This window comes from Rhinatrema bivittatum, chromosome 3, assembly GCF_901001135.1.
Source record: "Rhinatrema bivittatum chromosome 3, aRhiBiv1.1, whole genome shotgun sequence".
NCBI lineage: Eukaryota > Metazoa > Chordata > Amphibia > Gymnophiona > Rhinatrematidae > Rhinatrema > Rhinatrema bivittatum.
The window spans coordinates 159665498-159688932 of NC_042617.1; the positions used below are offsets into that span (position 1 = coordinate 159665498).

At 45.5% G+C, this 23435-nt stretch overlaps 1 protein-coding gene across 5 annotated transcripts in view; it reads right to left on the reverse strand.

Annotated features, from left to right (window-relative positions):
- Positions 1–23435, reverse strand: part of RASGRP3 (RAS guanyl releasing protein 3) — a 305296-nt gene that overhangs the window by 34564 nt on the left and 247297 nt on the right. For all 5 annotated transcript variants that reach the window (XM_029593882.1, XM_029593881.1, XM_029593880.1 and 2 more), the window contains 3 exons: positions 22112–22227; positions 13942–14089; positions 729–765 (listed from right to left, as the gene is read on the reverse strand). In XM_029593882.1, coding sequence (XP_029449742.1) covers positions 729–765; positions 13942–14089; positions 22112–22227 — 301 coding nt within the window. The remainder of the gene's footprint in view (positions 1–728; positions 766–13941; positions 14090–22111; positions 22228–23435) is intronic.

Genomic DNA, 23435 nt, shown 5'->3' on the forward strand with positions numbered 1-23435 from the left:
CTCCATCTGCTGGAAGGGAGGCAAAACCCAGGAGTCTGGACTGATCTGTGGTACTACAGGAACAAAAATTAGCAGGTAAGGACCAATTTTCCTAAACATACTCAGCACGGCACTATGAAAGCAGACAGTGAAGCACGCCAGCATTTTAGCCAAAACAGACAGGGGCCATAAGAAGAGTGCACAGAAGATTGGGTTTCTGGGTGGGTCAGTATACTCTGTGCATATTCCAATTAGAATAAAAATAATTTAGAAGAGGTGCTCTCACACATCTCAAATAAAATAATCTGCTGATGCCTGGCAAAACCTAGGAACCCATAATACAATAAGTTAGCTGCTTTAATATCCATTGATGTAGCTTTTTAAAATTGAAGCCAGTTCAGTCAAGCCATAGGGAAGTGATGACACTTGAGGTTAAGATAACTGTTTTCACTGGAAAGATATAGGGGTGGAAGAGTGGGTGGTGATGGTCATCATGAAAGACCAATGGTTCCAAGTTCTGTATTGCATTTTCAGTTCCTTCCTGATTATTTTTATTCCTCTACAATAAATACTTTATACACGTCTCCTCTAATAATAGCATTCAGAAATCAACATACAATTACTTAATCATTGCTCTGATTCAATGAAGTTATTTTGGTTTCTTCTTCAAATATTAGCCTTTGATAATTTATTTGTCGCACAGAGTTGCTACTCTCAGGATATGAAAACAACATCCACTTGTTATTTACCTTTGCACTTGTATCCTTGTTTGATTATACCCCAGAGCTGTAATGAAAGACAAAAGAATGTCAGAGAATCGGTAAGGAAACTGGAAGAAAAACAAGGTCATGGAGAAGGAAGTTCCAGTGACTACACAAGCACAAACAGGATGCAACTATTCTCAACACCCTTCCTGTCGGAGAAAGAGCACTGCAGCTGCTGGCTCAGCCAGCAGCACTGCATCCCACTATATCAACAGGCTACACATGAGCCAACTGCTGCAGAATATGTTGCAATTGGAACTACAATAAAACATCAATGGAGATGGGCCAGGTATTCAAACACTACAGCTTCTATAGCAATCATAGGAGCCTATGCACTAAAGGTTTTCTTCCATTTTAGGCCAGATGTACATACCTCCCCCCCCCCCCCCCCACACACACACCCATTGACACAAAGGGTCTGATTCTTAAAGGTATTTTCCCCCATAAGTATAGATTAGGAGCAAAACCTGAGTGAGTCGGGCCCATAATAGGAAAACTCTTTAGTGCCATCTCACCCATGATCAGGGCCAGTGGAAGTATTAGGCGAAGTAGGAGAGGGAGAGAAAGATGCGAATGCTGCTGGAGCTAGGGGAAAGAAAAGGAGGAAATGCTACCAGAGCTAGAAGGGGGGGGGGGGGGGGAGAGAGGGGAATTCTGCTGGGAGCAGGAGGGAAAGAAAAAGAAAGAGGAATGCTGCTGGGGCTGGGAGAGAGAGAGAGAGAGAGAACATGGGGAAATGCTGGTGGAGCTGGGGAGAGAAAGAGAGAGAGGGGGAATGCTACATGGGGGAAAAGAGAGAGGGGGGAAATGCTGCTGGGCTGGGGAAGAAGAGGCAATGCTGCTGGAGCTGGGAAGGAGGGATAGAGAAGGGAATGCTGCTGTGAGCGGAGGGAGAGGAAGGGGGGGATGCTTCTAGGCCAAGGGGGGGTGGGGGGAGAGAGAGCAAGGAAAATGCTGCTGGGGTTGGGAGAGGGGAACGAGAGAGAAGACACTGTTTACTAGGGGTAGGAGAGAGGAGAATGCTGCTGAAAGGAGGGAGAGTGGAGGATCTGGGCGCTGCTTTGGCTGGGGGGAAACAGAGAAGGGGATGCTGCCACGGAGGCGGGCGGTAGACAGGGGAATCTGGGTGGTGCTGGCACGGGGCAGGAAGAACAGCGAGCCTGGATGCTGCCAGGGGCTGGGCTGGGATGGAGGGGAATCTAAAGGCTGCAGGGGGGCAGGGCAAGAAGGGGAGAAGAGAAAATTGGGAAGAGTGGGACTAGAGAGGGAAGATGATGCTGGGGGTCTTAGAGGCCGATACAGTACAGTGCGCTCCGACGGAGCTCACTGTTAGCCTGCAATTGGACGTGCGTTTTCCCTTACCCCTTATTCAGTAAGGGGAGGAAAACGCGCGTCCAACCTGCGGCACCTAATAGCGCCCTCAACATGCAAATGCAAGTTGAGGGCGCTATTAGGTATGCGCGTGGGATACAGAAAGTAAAATGTGCAGCCAAGCCGCACATTTTACTTTCAGAAATTAGTGCCGACCCAAAGGTTGGCGCTAATTTCTTCCGGCACTGGGAAAGTGCACAGAAAAGCAGTAAAAACTGCTTTTTTATCATAGCGATATTAAGTCAGAGGTCCCGAAGAGTAAAAAAAGTAAAAAAAAAATAAATTTGAATTCGGCCCGCAGCTATGGGGCCGAAAACCGGACGCTCAATTTTGCCGGCATCTGGTTTCTGAGCCCATAGCTGTCAGCGGGCTCGAGAACCGATGCCGGCAAAATTGAGCGTCGGCTGTCAAACCCGCTGACAGCCGCCGCTCCTGTCAAAAAGGAGGCGCTAGGGACGCACTAGTATCCCTAGCGCCTCCTTTTCCCCGTTTCTACCGTGCAACCTAATTTGCATACTGCATTGTGCGCACCAGCGAGGGGCCGGTGCGCATGCCGGGAGAGCGGGCGTTTGTCCGCTCTCCTGCGGACTTTACTGTATCGGCCCGATGGATGGGAGGGAGAAAGGAGAGGAGGAGAATGTTGCAGGATGAGGGGGGACAGGTTGTTACCTGGCAAAGGAATGAATGCCACTGGGCAAGTGGCGAGAGAGAGAGAGAGAGAGAGACAGATAGAGGGATGATTTTAATTATATGGTGTTATTTGATATGTCTGCTGTTTTTGAAACATTTTATCTGGGGTTTGAGCATTTTTATTTTTATGAGTTTTAATTACTGGTTGTTATTCTAGTCATCAGCCGTTTTGAAAATTTTATTAGCATGGTTTTATTATTATGACCAGTGCCTGCCTCCAGGCTCCTGTGATTCTGCAGCAATGGGAGAAACCACATAATTAGCGTGTTGCCGCATACTTTACAACCTTCCATACAATCAAATTTAAAGCTCTCCCAAGCTAATTCAAACAACTAAATGAAACTACAATGCCTACAGGGCTGATTCAATAGCTTTCTGTCTCAGGCCCTTGCAACTCATCTCTCTGCTCCATGCTCCAGCCCCTCCCCTCTCAAACGCTTGCAGGGAATAGGAAGGGAGGGGTTAAGGCTGAGGCTGGAACAGAAAAAAATGTCAAGCCACTTAGTCCCTAATCCAGTTCCTCCCCTCCTGTCCTGATTGGAGTGGACAGAGCAAGCAGTCACTGTTTTACCCCTCACATATCATTTTTTTTAAAAAGTTACACCAAAGATGATTTTCATATATTAATTCCCGGATGCAGAGAGATTCCTTTAGAAGAATTTCATCTTGGTACAAAGGTTCTCATACCTGCATTTGTTGCCAACTATGCACCATTTGGCAAAAACCTGGATGCGTTTTGGAAGTCTGCAGCTGGCAGAGATAACATTAATTTCAATTAACAGAATAAAAATCTCTGCTGAAGCTGAGTTTTATTTCAGCATAGATAAGCTCATATACTGAGAAAGATGAACAAGGACTTTCTCAAGTAAATATAAAAAGGATGGTTGCAATGACATTCTAAAGTGTTTGACTGGATAACTTTTAAGTTAGCTGGTCAAATCCCAAGATTTGAATTTCCAGCCCCTCTCTCACTAGCAAATGTTTACCAAGGTCCGTTAATACCTGGCAAAAATTTATACAGATAAACATGTAATGGCCGAGCCTTAGTGGCCTTAGCTAGGGACAAGCAGTTTAGAACAATAGGGGAGGGGCTATTTGGTACAGCCCTCCCTTTGAGCCTGCTGAGAAAGATACAGGTACAAAGGAGAAGGTGGAGTGACAGGGAGAGACGCAGGGTGGGTAGTGGAGAGAGACACAGAAGGGACAGCAACAAAAAGAGAGAAAAGGGGAGATCGACACATGAGGAGCATGGGAGGGTTGAAATACAGAAGGAGGACATGGAGGGAGGGAGGGAGGGAATGACTCACAGGGTCTCTCACGGTCTGTCCATCCAACAGCTGCAGCTGTCCAGGAAGTTGCTCTGTAGGCTGTACCTTCCTCTCTCAAATCTCACTCTGGACCCATGTCTTGCCCCTTGATCCCCCTCCGCCTCTCTGTCCATGCCTCTACTCCCCTTCTTGGCCCTTTCTCTATCTGACATCCCTTGCCCTGAACCCAAGCTTATTGTTGGGCTGCCCAGTACCCCGGTCAGTGCGAGTAATATGGATGGCCATGGGGGTATAGGTAGTGTCCCCTAAGATGACATGACTGTCCAGCTCAGCCAGCAGCCACATAGGGGCTAATGAGCACTTATTCCACTACAATGGTGGTGGCATGCAGCACAGGTGCCCAGCCCTGTGCGTAGTTGCCTTCCCCATCTGACAACCCTGGTTCCTCTCCCGCCCACCCCCTCCCTGCCTACCTAGTAGGCTTCTGACCCTCTGAGATTGTGTGAAAGAGGGAGCACGCGTAAGTGTGTGTGTGAGTGAGAGAATGAATGGTTATGAGAGAAAGACAGAGGAGAAAGTTTGTGCCCCCCCCCCCTAATAATCCATGATAAGAATTGGGAGCAGATAAATGGCAGGAGGCCCCCTTCATTGTCCTGAGAGGCTGGAAAAGAAATTAATGCCTGTATCAGCTCATTATTGCCCTTCAATGCATACACAGATACATTGTATAGGCAGGGTTAGGGATAGGAAAGTTCCCTCCCAGTCTACTCCTTAGCTGGAGCGGACTGGGAGGGAAACGGGGGAGGCCCGATTGCATCACCGTGCGTAGTTTACTAAAATTCACCCCCCCCATGAGCGCGCATGCATGTGCGTGCGACCATCCGATTTCCTAAAAGGCGTGCCGTGAACCGCGCGCACATGGACGCGTGCGCGCTGCTTTGAAAATCTACCCCAATATCTCTCCTTAATATAATATAAAATCAAAACAGCCTAAAGCATGTCATCAAATGCTTTCTTAAAAAGCATAGATTTTATCAACTTGTGGAATACTAAATAATCACTTTCTTTGCAGGGATTCTCCAGGTATGCATTCCATAATGTTGGGGCAGCAACTACATCGATCAAGTCTCTTGCAACTTTAGAACTTGCTCCAAACTGACAGAAAAGACATTTGAGGCAGCTGAGTGGGAGCATAAGGGGTCAGTTACATGCAAAAAACATGAATATCTTCCATATAACCTATCTTTGCAATGATGGGCCGGTTGTGGAAAGGCCCTGCAACTGGCCAACTCACCCCATGCCGACGCAGCCAGGATGCCATCATGCCGCTCCTGACTCGGGCCTCCTTGGTCACACGTGCGCGCAGCACATCACGTCTTAAAGGCCCTGCAGCGGGAAACCTCTCTACCGGTGCATCCTGATGACATCATGCTCCTGAGGATTTAAACTTGAGCTACGATGACCTCAGTGCCTTTGCAACAGGGTCTCCTGCGAACTTTGCCTGCAGTGCATGTTGCCTTTCTCCATCTTCCCTTTGCTCCTGCCTGTGTCTTCTGTATTTCTGCCTGTGCTTCCCTTGGCTCCTGCCTTCTTCCAGTTGTTCCAGTCCTTTATTCAATTCGTTATTCTTTTCGTTGCCCCCCATTTTATCTTATCCAAGTTCTACGCCCTATTCTATGTAATCGCATTCTTACATGCGTTGTTTTTCCGTTATAATGTAAACCGAGATGATATGTAATTTCTTACATGAATCCCGGTATATAAAAATGTTAAATAAATAAATAAATAAATTTGTGTGCCCAGAAAAAGCATGGGTGCTTTAGAGCTGATGTGTACTCTATATATGAACCATAGTAAGGGGACACTTTGATTCGGGGTGAGTTTTTGGGAGGTGGGTTGGGATTAGGGGCATGTTGTTACAGACACATTCAGAGGTATTCATAGTAAAATTGACATCATTAAAGAATTTTAGACCTTATAAGTGATGAAAAGGAGTTGATTTGTACAATGCAGATAGCAGAGACTGCAATGTACAAATCAACTCCTCTTGTTAAAATTTTGTATATATACAAAAAAAAAAAAGACATAATAAATATCATAACCCAAAAACATAACAAACAATTACAATCAAATAGAATTAAATTCTTAATTGCAGATCTCCAACAACCTATCTAAACAAACTAATCAAATGCAGAAATAAAACTAAACCTTTATATGTTTCCTAAACTGTAAATAGTCACCCATTAAGTGAAGCGCTTTAGGGATCAAATTCCAATACCTAGGACCCACAAACAACAAGTCTTTCTTTCCAGTTTTCGACTGGATAGACAATGGAACATCCTCACAAATCAGATGAATGCTTTCCGTGCCTTCTGGGCTGTGAAGATCTGAATTGATTCCTTAAGATCTAATGTTCGGGCTAGTTCATGGTCTATGAATATGGTTGCATGTGCAACTAACCATTCCAGGCTAATAGTGGAACACAGTTACAAATACATTTTAAAAGGAGCATGCGTGCGTCCATAAATGCACGTATTGGGCACCGAGAAAAAATACGAGAGAGAGAGAGAATGATTCTGACACTCTATATATCTCCCACTGTAAGAGGGGGACTTTCAATTCAGGGTGTGTTTTGGGGTGAGCAGTGTTATAGACGTTGCGCCTTAGGCAGACCAATGTAATATTGGCCCCCCCCCCCAAACCCACCCTGAGTTGAAAGTACCCCTCTTACAGTGGGAAATATATAGAGTGTCAGATTACCTCTTTAAAAGTGTCTCTCTCCTTCTCCCTCTTCCTCACTCCCCATGTTCAGGATCCCTCTTGCCCAAAAGTTCTAGACATGCACCTAAGTCTTGGATCCATTCCCCACCCCTTTTCTGCCTCCTTACTCTTGACACACACACAGGTATGTATGTGTGTACTTCCCGGCTTCTTAAAATTTGCGTTGCTCACATACGCATGTATGGGGCCGTTTTTATGCGAGCAACGCTTTTAAAATCTACCTGATAGAGTTTATCAGCTGTAAATTAGAGAAATTGCATTCTCTACTTGCATCCATTACCAGAAGAATTAAAAGTATGCACAAAGCAGTGCAAGCATTTGCAAAGATAGTAGATAATTTATTTTTGGCATATGTGCTCCAAAATATCCTTTGGAGTAGAGTCTGCAAATACATGCCTGGAAAGTATCTTCAGTTCATCATACAACTCATTTGTTTCAATGTCATGCAGTTCACCAGTGGAGAGAACTTTCTCAAGTTCACCACTCTTTTGTTGAAGGACTTCAGGTGTATCATTTGGAGATTTAGAATTCTGTACAGTATCTCAAACATCCTGCAGTGCTTTCTATGCAGTAGGGGTGTGCATTCAGTCCCTACGTATTGGCAATCTGCAACGGATGTTGCCATATTCGTGGTGAAGTGAAACGTATCGCGATTCCCCACAAATACACGAATCTTCGCTGAATTATTCGGCCGCCTAAATAAATCAATTTAAACAAACCCCCCACCCTCCTGACCCCCCCCAAGACTTACCTAAACTCCCTGGTGGTCCAGCGGAGGGTCCGGGAGCCATCCCCTGCACTCTCACACCCTCGGTGCCGGTTTCATCATGGCGCCGATAGCCTTTGACCTACTATGTCACAGGGGCTACCGGTATCATTGGTCAGCCCCTGTCACATAGCCATCGGCACCATCTTGTGCTCCTACCATGTGACAGGGGCTGACCAATGGCACCGGTAGCCCCTGTGACATAGTAGGTCAAAGGCTATCGACGCCATGATGAAACCAGCACCGAGGGTGTGAGAGTGCAGGGGATGGCTCCCGGACCCTCTGCTGGACCACCAGGGAGTTTTGGTAAGTCTTGGGGGGGTCAGGAGGATGGGGGGTTGTAGTTAATTTTAATTTTAGCTGGGACACGAATAGAAATCGCCGTATTAACACATCAGAGCGCCATACGGCCGAATGCAACGTATCTGCTCCCTGACGAATCCGAATCCCGAATGCAACGTATGGCATCCCTCTGCACATCCCTACTATGCAGCAAGAATCATTGATCAACTGACTCAATTGTAGCATGAAGAACTTTGAAAAAAAATTAACTTTGAATTGTTGCTTAGGGTCTGTGATGGGGCATCTCATGCCTCGTAATCAATGTATGTCTTTTAATGGCAAGACCTTATTGACTCAGCTGGGAATTCAGCATCAATACAAAGTTTCTCTGCCAACAACTGTGCATTTTTCAGGACATTTTCAAATTCTTCACTGGAGTGTTAATTTTGGAGGAATAATTTTGCAGCCTCCAATTGTGTTATTGTTTCAAAAATGTCGATCTCAACCCTCTGGAATACCTTGCGTGTTAGATTTATTTCCAATAGAATATCATGCCACAGAGAGGTTTGAATTTGTAGGTGTTGCTTGTGATTCTTGTTCCTTCTGCAGTTGTTTTGAGTTGTGTGATTCTTGTTCCTTCTGCAGTTGTTTTGAGTTGTGTGATTCCTGTTAAAGTATCATCTTCCATAACTGAAGTTATGACATCGTCCATTCTCCTAATCTGCCTCCACACAACTTTCCCATCTTGTGGTGCTCAGTGGGCTCGATGTAAGATGCAATGTTCCCAGATGTTGCTTTAAAATTTGCCATCGATGAGTAATGCAGAGAAAAATGCATACATACATTGATTAGTACTAATAAACATACAAGCTTCAACATAAGCGGAGGCAACATCACTCATTGACAAGTTCAATGAATGGGACCTGCAAGGAACCAAAAAAGCTAGCAGATTTAAATCCTTCATCTGAATGGGGTGGAACAGGTAATTTTGGTTCCATTATCATAGCCTAGTCCTCTCATATCTGCAATGTTAATGTTAATTTTTTCTAACTTTTGAAGCAGCACAATCTATCATCCCCGCTCCTATATTCTCATCTATGACAATGAATTCCAAGAAATGTTCTCTGACATTTTATTTTTTAAGGGTTCTTCTGCTGTTACAAAATACACCATTACAATCATTAGTTTGAACATGGCTGATGTCAGGGTCCAGAATGATGGAGTCATATTTTGCAAACTTCAAGTGTTCCCAAATCTTCTTTTTCATTTGTGTGGCCAGTAACACGATGATCGAGTTTTGAATCATTTTTCCCAGGTAGGTAGTGTGAATTTCTTTGAAGGTTACTTTTCTTAGATTTTCCTTAAATACTGAATCAAAATCTCCCATCAGCTCCACAATTTTAAGAAAGTTACCACTGTTTGGCACAAAGTACTTATCTGACTTCTCACGAAGAGCAAGAATCTGAGTAGCGAGAACTCTAACAAGTGCAATTAGTCATTTTCGAACATTTCTCCAGTGATAAGTCTTGGAATCAAGCTCCTGTGACTGCTTTCATCTTTTTAGCTCTTTCCAGCTCCAGAATGCTCTGAAGTAATAATGTGGTGCCTTATGATTTGCCAAGGTTCTAGGCAGAGTCTTCCAGTCCTTTGTCCCACTAGAACTTAGCACAGATGAACGAGTTTGCAGTAAGCAGCTTTCTGACTCTTTAAGGAGATGAACCACTGTCTCTCCACTTTTTCACTTTTTGGTTTTCCACACCAGTAATGAATATGATGGAAGCTTCTTCCTTGTAGAGGTTTTTCTGAAAACCAGTGAACATTCACTTGCTTTGGACCATTTAGTACAAGGAAGTCTCTCAGCCAACCGTTTCTTTCTGGATTTTCTAAGAAGCATGGATTGAATTGTGAAGCAACTGCAACTTCTGGATCCACCATGCTCCCAGATGCTGCAGTTTCTTCTTTCCATCTCAGAAGATTCTTATTTATTTTATTTATTTAGATTTATATTCCGCTTTTCACACTTTTTTCAGCGCTTCAAAGTGGATTACATTCAGGTACTGTAGGTATTCTTCTCGCTGAGTACCAGTTGCTTCTACTGTAACAACTTTAGCATGGCTCCTTTTTTTGTTTTGACAGAGCAGTCTCCTTTGCTTTGTAACTTTTTTATATTATACTCCAGATAGACGTTTCCTTCCATCTGACAACCTTGCAGCAGACTGTGTCCTATTGTGGACTGGTAACTAGTTAAAAGACAGGAAACAGGGGATAGGACTAAATGGTCAGTTTTCCGAATGGAAAAAAGTCATTAGTGGAGTATCACAGAGATTAGTACTGGTACCTCTGCCGTTCAGCACATTCATAAATGATCTGGGACAGGAAACAACAAGTAAGGTGATCAGATTTGCAGATAACACAAAATTATTTCAGATTATTAAAACAGATTGTGAGGAATTGCAGAACGACCTTGCGAAACTAGGACACTGGGAATCTGAACGGCAGATGATATTTAATGTGGAAAAGTGCAAAGTGATACATATAGGGAAAAAGAATCCAAACTACTGGTATACAATACTGGGTTTTACATAGGGAGTCACCAGCCAGGAAAAGAACCTTGTCCTTGTGGACAATACATTGAAATTCTCAGCTCAGTATGTGGCGGCAGCAGGCAAAAAAGCAAATAGAATGTTAGGAATGATCAAAAAAGGAAAGAGGAATAAAACAGAAAATATCTTATTGCCGCTGTATTGATCCAAGGTGTGACCCACCTTGAGTATCATGAGACGTTCTCATTACCCCATCTCAAAAAAGAAATAGCGGAACTAGAAAAGGTGCAGAGAAAGGCAACAAAAATGATAAAGTGGATGGAGTGGCTCCCCAATGAAGAGAAGCTACACAGGTTAGGGCTCTTCAGTTTGGAAAAGCAGACTGCTGAGAGGAGACACGATAGAAGTTTATAAAATCCTGAGTGGGGTGGAACAGGTAATAAAGGACTGTTATTTATCTTTTCAAATAATACTAAAACAAGGGGACTCTTCAATAAAACAAACAGTAGGAAATATTTTTTCACTCAGTGCATAATCAAACTATGGAATCTATTTCTAGAGGGCGAGGCTGAACCAACTAAAATAGTGGGTTTCACAAGAGGATTGGACATGCTCCTGAGGGAAAAGGCCATAAATAGTTATTAGCCAGGTAGACTCGGAGTAGCCAGCGCTTATCTCTCTGGGAGTAAATGCAAGAAAGAGATCAACTACTGGAAATCTGCTAGGTACTTGTGACCCAGATGGGTCACTGTCAGAGACAGAATGCTGGGCTTGATGGACTGGTCTGACCCAGAATGGCACGTTTTATGGTCTATAAACCTAACAAGCAGATGATTTAAATCATATCGGAGAAAGTACTTTTTCGCTCAACACACAATCAAACTGTGGAATCTATTGCTGGAAGGCATGGTCAAAGCAACTAGTATAGCAGTGTTTAAAGGTTTTACACATGTTTCTTCTTGTACTGTGCAAAATGCAAATACATTAAGAAACTCATATTCAAATCCCATGGACAATGTATCCTCTTTCACAGGTCAAATCCTCTCTCAGAAGTTCACATGTAGAAGAAGCAAGTCAACCAGAACAAAAGGAAATGGAAAAGTGATGAGTGGGTTCTTAACTTGTGGGAGCTGGATGATGCCAATTCTAATTACTGAAATTATATCTTTCACCAACTATTCCTTGATGGGGTAATGGGGCAAAGCATGAGGGATATTTTAATTGGTAAGGATTTTGCAACACTTCTTAAACAGAAAGTTTAATTTTCTTCTTAAACAGCAAGTAATCATTTGTCTCCCCCTCTATTTCTCCTTCACCCACCCACCCCATCAGTCTCCCTCTTTCTCTTTCACCTCCCATCCCTTTCAGCCTCACTCTCTCTCTTGTTCCTCTCCTGCCTACCAGTTTCTCCCTCTCTCTTTCCCTTGCTCTGGTGTCTACCATTCTCTCTTTCTCACTCCCCGTCCTTACCAGTCTCTCTCAATCTCACTTCTCTCCTTGTCTACCAATTTCTCTCCCATCTCTCACTCCCTGCCCCTACCAGACTTCCTCTCTCTCATCCTCTCCCTCAGCACCAGTCTTTCTCTGTCATATACCTTCATTCCCAATAGTCTCCCTCTCTTTTTCAATCCCTTCTATCCCCACCAACTCTTATCTCAACTCCCATCTCCCCAGGTCCTCTCTCTCCACCTCAAGCTGTATAACCTGTTTGCTTTAACAGACAAATGCATGCCAGGCAAATTTCTCTTACTGAAAAGGGAGACATACATTTGAGATCAGATTTTCTAAAGGGGGAAGGATAAGGAAATAGAGAGAAATGTTTTTCTTTCCTTATGTGTAATTTAGAAAAGTGTAACATTTGGTTGTTCCCTGCCCTAGTTTGTGTTACTGGAAGATTCGCAGCTGCACTGATCAGTAATGAGAGTGCTGTTGCTTGAGAGACTTCAGAACCTAACACCTGCCCAAATCCCAAACTTTCTTCTGCTTTTCTTTTTCTTTAGTGTTACTTTAATCCCCTGGTGCAATGTGTTCTGTCCTTCACTCCACTCCATGCGGCCCTGGTCTGAGCTCTTCTTAACCAGGGAAACCAGAGTCTGAGTTTTGGCACAGAGAAGCACGAGCTCACCCCGCAGCACTGATGGAGAGGATTCTGCTCAATGCCTTCTGTGTCTCTGATCCACTCACCGCCACCCCCCATCAGACCTCAGTGTACTCTCCTGCCTCTTCTGCCATGTACAGAATCCTGGAAACTGACCTCAAGAACCTGTAGGGAGATATCCCATGTTTTACCATTGAAAGCACCTAAGATGAATCATAATAGCCAAAGAGGCAGACAAGCAATCTGACAGGCCCCCAAAACACTTTTACAGCTAAAAGAAACTTTAGCCAGATGAGAACTATAAAGCAGAACTGAAGGATACTATCAAGATCTGCCTGAATGTAAGTGCTTGTGTAATTAAAATCAAGGTAGAGGGACAATGCAACAACTTAAGCTCATATGCAGGAGTCATGGACTGGGACAAGGAATTCTAGAAGTCAAAAGGATCCCCACCCTTGGAAGAAGGGGGAAGGCAGTCTGAGATGGAGAAAACACTGACTTTGGCATACAGCTTGGCAGACCCCCTGAATAAAAGGGGAGGGGGGAAAAGACCTACAATGTGGCAAGGACCACCTCCCACTGAAGAAATGGAGAGGGGGAAAAGATATGCAATGTGGCAAAGACCCTCCACCCACCATGTGATTATGCATGAGCTTATACATATTAATTAGCTGAAAAGTATAAGATGGGGACAAAAAAGGAGAAGGAAGAGAACCAGGGGAGCAACCCTGAAAGAAAGAGCAAACCAGAAGGGTGAACCCGAAGCAGCTCAGCACTACCTGCTATCATGGAGGGAGAAGACTATGTGTGGCCAAGAGACCGGAAAAAGGAGGCATCCTGCTGGGGTCAGAAGGATGTGCAATCTGATGAGATGAGGAGCAGAGAGCAGCCCGGTAGCTCTACCAGTACCAGACCTGGAAGTAAGCCCCCAGACAGCTGCCAGCTCTGCCAGTACCAGACCCAGAAGCCAGCCTCTCCCCTGCCCACATTCTCCAGATCTCCAGCCAGAGCTGCTTCAGAGGTGAACAGAGGGATATCACCTGAAGTTGGGACCAGGGGTGAGTAAGTCAGCCATAATTATTAATATATTAAGCAGGCTAAGGTTTATGGCATGTTTGTAACCACCCATGGTACAGAACTTTCTTAGGGTAAATTCGTGTTTAGTGGCCAGGATGTTAGAGACAGGAATTGTTATCTTCTAAATGCTAAATCCATCCTCACCCTAACTAATGATAGAACCACCTCTGCTGTCTTTCTGCCTGCCTTGTGGCTAATTTGTATAATTGCTCATTTCATGAAGCAGTTTATACCACTTGGTAGTGTAGCCAAGAAATAAATATCTTGGACCAGGTAAAAGCTGTAAATCTACAATTGTGCAATAGTAAATACACAGACTTACAAATCCTGCACAGTGCTCACAGAAGGTTGGTTTCCGATAGGTCATCTCTTGAAAGTTATGAACGAATCCTGGTCCCATTTTACAGTGCAATTGGGATTTAGCCCTTAGAAAGTAGGCCATCATTTCGTCTTTGCTGATAAGACCATCCCTGTATAAAATAAAACAACACTTAATAGGGAAGGGTAAGAAGGAAGGTGCCTGGAGGAGGGTCAGACTGTAATATGGATTGATATATATCGCATAGGGATGTGAATCGTTTTAGGACGATTAAAATTATCGTCCGATAATTTTAATATCGTCTTAAACCTTTATGGAACACAATACAATACAGATTCTAACGATTTATCGTTATAAATCGTTAGAATCGTGAGCCGGCACACTAAAACCCCCTAAAACCCACCCCCGACCCTTTAAATTAAATCCCCCACCCTCCCGAACCCCCCCCCAAATAACTTAAATAACCTGCGGGTCCAGCGGCGGTCCGGAACGGCAGCGGTCCGGAACGGGCTCCTGCTCCTGAATCTTGTCGTCTTCAGCCGGCGCCATTTTCCAAAATGGCGCCGAAAAATGGCGGCGGCCATAGACGAAAAAGATTGGACGGCAGGAGGTCCTTCCGGACCCCCGCTGGACTTTTGGCAAGTCTCGTGGGGGTCAGGAGGCCCCCCACAAGCTGGCCAAAAGTGCCTGGAGGTCCAGCGGGGGTCAGGGAGCGATTTCCCGCCGCGAATCGTTTTCGTACGGAAAATGGCGCCAGCAGGAGATCGACTGCAGGAGGTCGTTCAGCGAGGGTTCCGGCGCCTCGCTGAACGACCTCCTGCAGTCGATCTCCTGCCGGCGCCATTTTCCGTACGAAAACGATTCGCGGCGGGAAATCGCTCCCTGACCCCCGCTGGACCTCCAGGAACTTTTGGCCAGCTTGTGGGGGGCCTCCTGACCCCCACGAGACTTGCCAAAAGTCCAGCGGGGGTCCGGAAGGACCTCCTGCCGTCCAATCTTTTTCGTCTATGGCCGCCGCCATTTTTCGGCGCCATTTTGGAAAATGGCGCCGGCTGAAGACGACAAGATTCAGGAGCAGGAGCCCATTCCGGACCGCTGCCGTTCCGGACCGCCGCTGGACCCGCAGGTTATTTAAGTTATTTGGGGGGGGGGTTCGGGAGGGTGGGGGATTTAATTTAAAGGGTCGGGGGTGGGTTTTAGGGGGTTTTAATGTGCCGGTTTTTTCGATTTTTTCGATTTTTAACGATTTTTTAACGATTTTTTCACGATATTTTACCCCCCCAAACGGCAACAATACGATTCCCTCCCCCTCCCAGCCGAAATCGATCGTTAAGACGATCGAGGACACGATTCACATCCCTAATATCGCATGCTATATTTTTATGATGTTTTTGATGATTTATTGTATATTATGCACGTTATTTGGCTTATTGTAACATGCATTGGGTGTAGGCCTTGCCTGCAGAAAACTAAACTATTACTAATAGCATATTAGGTGTTTAAAGGATTTTGCTACTAGAAAAATATATCTAGTGTAGTGCAAAATAAAAGAATAAAAGAAAAAAACACATGATAAACTGAGACTCTGTTCACAAGTTCAAATTGAAATAACACTGCTCATGGTGAGGTGGAGCACTCACTTTATATTTTTTGGGGCTGGTTGATGCGTGTGTTATTATCTTCTGATAATCCTATGATAATGCTTTTCTGAGCTTCTTCACATTATAATATTAGTGTTAACCCTATTAATATAATCAATTTAAAGCAGATTACTATACAGTGATTACCTAGGTTATCCTTCTCCTTAGATGAATGTACATCCTGAGGTCAACATTCAAGTTGGATAAGCCCCAAGGTTTGACTGTCTGGACTCTTTCATTAGATATATTTAGCTTAGCCAAATAACTTATCTAGCTAATTTTGATAGTCACTGAATAAGTTATTCAGCTAAGTCTGAATGGGCATCAGCGCAGGGTTAAAGTTATCCGTGAACCTGTTCCTGTATAACCTTAAACTAAAAGTATACTATATTCAAATGATATAGCTGGTAAAGTGCAAAAACCCCCCAAATTTTAAAAAAAGCACGCTGAAAGGCCCAATTTCCCCTTCCTTACTCCACTTAATGTTCAAAGGAAATGTCAGGCACTGCATCTGAACTGTTCCCCAAAGCCCCCAAAAGATAGTTATAAATTTGTGGCTGAGAGCTGCCCCAACCCTTCTGCATGTTTTCACAACATATATCTTCTTTTGGAACCCTCTTCAACTTCACCCCCCCTCCCTCCTTCCACCAACCTAAACCCCCCTGCCTCACCCAGCAATCCTAGGGCCATCTGGATCACAGTACACTCATACCGCTCCCTGTGGCATCCAACATTGCTGTAGCATAAGACAATAATAATAATAAATCTTTTATTTCTCACACTCTCCACCGTTCTAGGTGAGTAACAAAGGCAGCACACATAATATTAAAAACAAATCATAAAATTCATCAAACAGACATCATAACAATATCTGAAACCAGTAACAGTGTCTAAATCACTTCATAAAATAAAGAACCAAATGCCTGTATACAGAAGTGTACTTTTAATTGGTTTTTAAATGTATTACAGCATGGAACTGATCGTAATTGAGCAGGGAGTGTATTCCATAGGATGGGATCAGCCACTGAAAAGGCTCTGTCTCTCTCACCTGAACCAAATGGACAAAATTTACTGATGGAACATCTAAAAGGATGTTAGATCGTAAAGGCCGATGAGATGCATAATGCAGCCTGGTTATTTAAAGCCTTATAAAAGATAGTAATCACCTTAAATTTGATTTGTTGTGATACTGGTAGCCAGTGAAGTGATTCAAGGGCAGGTGTAATATGATCAAGTAGGCATACCCCTGTGACTATCAAAGCCACTGCATTCTGCATGAGCTGTAGTGCTTGGATTGTTGCATCAGGAAGACCAATATAGATAGAATTAGAGTAGTCCAGTCTCGACAAAACCAATGATTGCAATACAGTGCAAAAATCAGCAGGTGCTAAAATGGGATTTATTTTATGTAGCATATGCAGATTCTAGAATGATGTCTTAACTACATTGTTCTACTTGATTGTGAATTGATAATGCTGAGTCATAGATAACACCTACATTTTTTAACTGGCAAGCTATATGAATTTTATTTGCTTGATGGATAATTTCTGTAGGGAAATTATCCCTAGGGAACCTATTCAAAATAATTACTTCTGTCTTGTTGACATGTAGAGTCAGCCTATAACACAGCATCCATGTCTCAATTGCAGATGAACGGCAAGAAACCCACTGTAATTGTTTAGCCATGTTTACTTTTTTGAGACAAACAGCTGGATATCGTGAGCATAGATCCAATCTCCAACTCCAAGATTGGCCAAGAAAAAACAAATATGGGCTAAATAAATGTTAAATAATGTAGCTTACTGTTACGCTCACCGGCCATGGCAAGCCGCAATCGACACCACTCACCCGTAGCCTCTCGCTCCCCCTGGCCTCCAGCATCCTCGCAACTGCAGCAAGTTCCTGCCACCAATCCTCTCCGGTTCCAACCCTTCTGCAGGTTGCATTGCACCCAGGACATCACCGACTGCTGCTTCCATCTGGGCCCTCCGTAGGTGCGCACGCCGCTTCGGCTCCCTTTAAAGGGCCAACGGTGGGAAAATGCGATCTGGGCATTGGGATGACGTCAAGCCTCCCGGCCTATTTAAAGACCACCTCTAGCTCCAGCTGACTGACTTGGCAACGAGTTCACTGGATCCTGTTTCAGCATCTCTGCTCTCTGCTTCGAAGGTCCTGGTCCCAGCCTTCCTGCTTCGGAGATCCTGGTCTCAGCCTTTCTGCCTCAGAAATCCTGGTTTCAGCCTTGCTGCTTCGGTGGTCCTGGTCCCAGCCTTCCTGCTTCGGAGATCCTGGTCTCCACGTGCCTGGCTCAGAGGCTCTGGCCTCTGAGGATCCTGCATCTGCTTCCCACTTACTGCAACCTGCGTCTGACCTCAGACCGGACCTGACCACCACTTACTGCTGCCTGCCTCTGACCTCGGACCGGACCTGACTACCGCTTACTGCCGCCTGCCTCTGACCTCAGATCAGACCTGACCACTGCTTACTGCCATCTGCCTCTGACCTTGGACTGGACCTGACCATTGCTGACTGCCGCCCTCCTCTGTTCTCGGACTGGACCTGACCACCTCCTTCTGCCGCCTGCCTCTGACCTCAGAACGGACCTGACCACTGCTTACTGCCACCTGCCTTTGACCTTGGACCGGACTATCGCCTTCTGCTGCCTGTCTCTGACCTTGGCTGCTCTTCGGGATTAGCCACGCAGAGGCCCACCTAAATCCAGCCGGCCCCGGCACCTAAGGGCTCAACCTATGGGGAACGAGGGCTGGTACTGGTGAAGCTCCTATCTGCCTCTGCTTCCCAACCGGCCTCATCTCCTGATGGTGGGGACCTGAGGGGCTCACCCCCCACAGATTGTGCCAAATCTACCTCAGGCCAAGGGTCAACAAGTCCTAACACAGCCTTTGCTTCCCGTCCGGCCTCACCGCCCAATGGTGGGGACCTGTGGGGCTCACCCCCCACAGGTAGTGTCAACTCCACCTCGGGCCTCGGAGGGAACTTTCTTTCAGGTACCTGAGGCAGGCATAACTTGCGCGCACCGGCACGCCATGTTCTGGTCTGGGGGCTGGTCTAGAGGGCACATCCACGCCCCCGGAACACCCCTGGGCTGGAACCACGCCCGCTGCCCTGCCCCCAGAACCCCCCCGATGACGCGCCGGCCGCGACACGCCCCTGACACCCCCCCCCCAGGAAAGCCCTGGACTTACGCACATCCTGGGACCTGCACGCGCTATCAAGCTTATGCAACATAGGCTCGGCACGCGCAGGGGGTGGAAGGGGCAGCTTTTCGGGGGTTACTTGTGTAACCCTTTGAAAATCTGCCCCATTCTCTTTCCTTGGTCCTGCCTGAGTTTTGGCCTTTTGGCTGAGAGAACATAAGAACATACAAACATGCCAAACTGTGTCAGACCAAGGGTCCATCAAGCCCAGCATCCTGTCTCCAACAGTGGCCAATCTAGGCCATAAGAACCTGGCAAGTACCCAAGAGCCTGACAAATACCCATCCAGAATGGGTAACAGTGAATGAATGGACATGAGCTTAGCGGAGCTAAAATCATTGAAAGCTGAGACTAAGGAGGGCCTGACGAGCTGTAAACGCAAGCCAGGAAAAATTCTCCTACCAAGAGAGAAGAATCGAAGGACAGCAGCAGATCGTGAGGTGGATCGGTCCCTCAGAAGGAAGGGGACCCAAGAGGAAGATCTGGAGATGAGCAAAGGGACCCTAGCAGGTTGAGCAGTCCCCCAGGAGGGCATGGGCCCCAGCAGCATTCCAGGAGGTAGAGTTCAGAACCCCAGTATGAACCCCAGCATTGACACGGACCTTTCAGCAGAGCAGAAGCAGCACCAAGATGATGGCAGCGGTTTAGATACAAAATACCCCCCCCCAGGCCAACACTGTCCAACAACCCAGTTGCATCTTTTCACATGGGTGAGACTTGGGAAAAAAAGGAGAGGCTAATAATAACACTTGATTAGGTGGGAACTCAAGAGGTCCCTTCTAATCTATATGGTAGTATACAACAAACCCAAATTGCTAAATATTAAATGTTCTTGCTACCTTGTAGAAATGTATATAGTTGTATGGCCTGAGACTATTAACCATGAGTAGATTAGTGTGCTGCTGACATGCTATTAGCGATATACATAGTCATGTAGAAATGTATATGTTTATATAGTCTAATAAACTTGTATATATTTGTACATACTGCCAGCCTTGTCACAGTCCTATTTGTTTTCCTAGGGTGAAGGGAGGTAAATCCCACTCATTAACACCTTCTTCCCCAGGTGAGGCACCAGGCGCCAAGACAGACAGGGTTTGCCCTAGGGGGGGCCTTGTACCATGTCAGTCTCAGACCCAGGAATGCTCCTGTGAGGTAAGCAATCAAGGGGGCATTACATTAATAACTGTACATCAGAAGGAGTTTTCAGTCCCCCAACACGGACTGTGTTTTGCTACTCCGGCTGTATCAGGAGGGACAGAAGCCCAAACCAATGAATAACAGTATACTGAAAAATAGTAAATCCAAAAAACAGTCAACATCTCCAGAATCACAGTAGAATATGACAATAGAATACCCAGTCCCCGTAGAGAATTTGTAACAACATACATATGAAGGACCCCATCAGGTAATTGTCAGGAAATCTGCAAGTAGGGACAGAAGAAAGTATCAGAGGAGTGCGTCAAGGACTTCTAAAGAAAATACTAGATATATCTAGTATTAATAAAATTGGAATTGCTTCGCAATGCTGTGTAATTGACTGAATCGTCTTGTCACTTTGTGGATCCTAATGTCTCTTTATAACTCACCATACAAAAAAATATATTCAAATTCTGATGTCACCTCAATAACAGCAACACCAACTCTCTGCACTGGCAGATATTTTGCGAAGTACACAAAACCCTGAAAAACAGACTCTCAAAACCTATGTAGCAAACCTGCCATACCAAAACAGCACTAACTCCCAGGACTCAAAAAAGCAGCCATACCAAATATTACTACAGGCTCTAGAACATCAATATTTATTTATTTTATTTTATTTATTTATAGAAATTTTGATTCCGCCTATTTACTGGTATTTCTGTTCTGGACAGATCACAGCAGAATAACCCCCCAAAATTAGAAAAACAGAACAAGCCACTCTACTATAGATCCCTACATAGAAAATTAAACACTAGTAAAATAACTCCCCTCTGTCACACATACAGAACACAGACCAACTCTCACCTAATACAGAATAAAGCCCCACAAATTAGAAACAGAAACATGCAGGCAAAACAAATATGAAGACACTAAGAACTAAGAAGCCAGACTCTAGGAGCAAAACTGAGCAGTATTTTCCCTAAAGGACGAATTCTGCAGGAGTCACAAAGTTGCAGTAAAAGTGCCTGTGCTTTTGTGAATCCCGCGGTATTTCTCCCCACAGCTAGCGGTGTTTTCCTGTGGGGAAAATACCATGGCAGTGATAGCCCCACAAATAACATACAATGGTGGCCCCCAGGACTTGGGGGCCACTATCTCTTAAAAGAAGCAACGGCCCAAACCCCTGCACCGTTCTTCCTTGGAATGGAATCAATCACTTTCTTCAGAGAGGAAGAAGAGTCAGAGGCAGGCGGTACGGGAAGAAAGGCTTAGCAGGCCAGCCCCACTTTCCTGCCTGCCGAGCGTCAGGAGGGAGCAGCACTGCCTATCACCTCCTTGGCAAATGCCTCCAGGGTGCAGTAGCGGAAAATATTCTTCAGCCTTGGGCCTATAACAAGACGCAAAAGGTGCTACAAGCTCCAAAGAACATAAATTGTTCATTAAAAATTTTTGGGAACGGTATCAGAATTTTATGTTCCTCAAATTCTTAACCCACAAGCTCTTTTGCCCACAATGGGCTGCAACCTGTATCATTAATAGAGCACTCTAGGCCACCTCATTAACCTTTTCCCAACTACATAAACTACGGTACTATATTTCAAAAACATATTTGTACCCTATTTTTAATTATTATAACTTTTTACCTCTCTAATGTTCCTTGTTTTTATATTAATATACCTTTCATAGCCTACGAGAGAGAAAGCGCAAAAATGTAAAATGTTTTACTTATCTGCCATCTCTTAACTTCTTTTGCCACCTCATAACACAAAACTAAAAAAAAAATGCCATTTTCTAAGAAGTTAAGCAGGGCCCACTGAGGATGGAATGCAATTTAGTGATTTGATCCCCTGAAGCAGGTGTACGTGGGCGCCGAAACACTATCAACGTTGGGGTTCCTTTAGCTGAAGGCACTTGGTCTTTGAATTTTGTGTTATGAGGTGGCAAGAGAAGTTACCAATATCCCCTTCCTGAAGCACCCAGTATTCTATGGAGACCTGCTATCCAAGTTCCAGCTGGGTATGGCACTTCTTAGCTTTTTGAGATCACAAGTAATTTGCAAACAATAATTTAGGTGGGATGTCACGTTTTCCATGTCCAGAGATTGGATATGAAAACACATCAGCAAGTATATTTCTTTTACTTTATGGTTTGTTTTTGTTGTAGATGACTTACTGGTCTTTATCTAGCACACAAAAAGAATCCAGGAAGGGGAAATTAGCAGCTATGCTTTCAAAGTCCTCTTGAGAGATATAGCCATCATGGTCATGGTCATAGTTCCTAAAAACAGACTGAAAAAAAAATACAAATACATGTGAATGCCATTTATAGACTAAATAATAGCCAATAAAAGATAAAGGGCCAGATTTCCTAACATGCGCTCGGGCGTAGATTTGAGCGCGCAACCCGGGGTGCACAAATCTACGCCCGATTTTATAACATGCGCGTGCAGCCATGCGCATGTTATAAAATCTGGGGTCGGCGCGCGCAAGGGGGTGCACACTTGTGCACCTTGCACGTGCCGAGCCCTAGGGGAGCCCCGATGGCTTTTCCTGTTCCCTCCGAGGCCGCTCTGAAATTGGAAATCGGAGCGGCCTCGGAGGGAACTTTCCTTCCGCTCCCCCCCCACCTTCCCCTCCCTTCCCCTATCTAACCCGCCCCCCCAGCCCTACCTAAATCCCCCCCTACCTTTGTTGTCTTAGTTACGCCTGCTTTTGGCCTCTGGCAGGCGTAAATGCACGCGCCTGCCGGCTACCAGCGCATGATCCTCCAGCACAAGTCCTCGGTCTCGCCCCCGGACTGGAGCCCCGCCCCCTTCCCACCCCTTTTTCAAAGCCCTGGGACATATGCGCACCCCGGGGCTTGCACGCGTCGCCGAGCCTATGCAAAATAGGCTTGGCACGCGCAGGGGCATTTTCTTGAGGTTATGCGCGTAAGTTACGTTTCGTAACCCTTTGAAAATCTGCCCCAAAATGCATTATTATTATTATTATTATTATTAATAATAATAAATGTAAAAAAAGCACTCTAGTTTAGAATATGAGAATGGGAGCTAGGATTCTGGGTTTTAAGAACTTACTGTGGCACACTGGGGCGGATTTTAAAAGCCCTGCTCGCCGGCAGCCTATTTTCCATAGGCTGCCGGCGTGCGCAGAGCCCCGGGACGCACGTAGGTCCCGGGGGTTTTCGAAGGGGGCGTGTCAGGGCGTGTCGGGGGCGGGACCGGATGACGCGGCGTTTCGGGGGCGGGGCGCGGCATTTCAGGGGTGGCGTCGGCCCGGGGGCATGGTCCAGGCCTCCGGACCAGCCCCCGGGTCGGAAGACGGCACGCCAGCAGTCTGCTGGCGTGTGTAGATTTACGTCTGCTTCTCGCAGGCGTAAATCTAGGGACAAAGGTAAGGGGGGGTTTAGATATGGCCGGGGGGTTGGGTTAGGTAGAGGAGGGGAGGGGAAGGTGAGGAGAGAGCGAAAGAGAGTTCCCTCCGAGGCCGCTCCAATT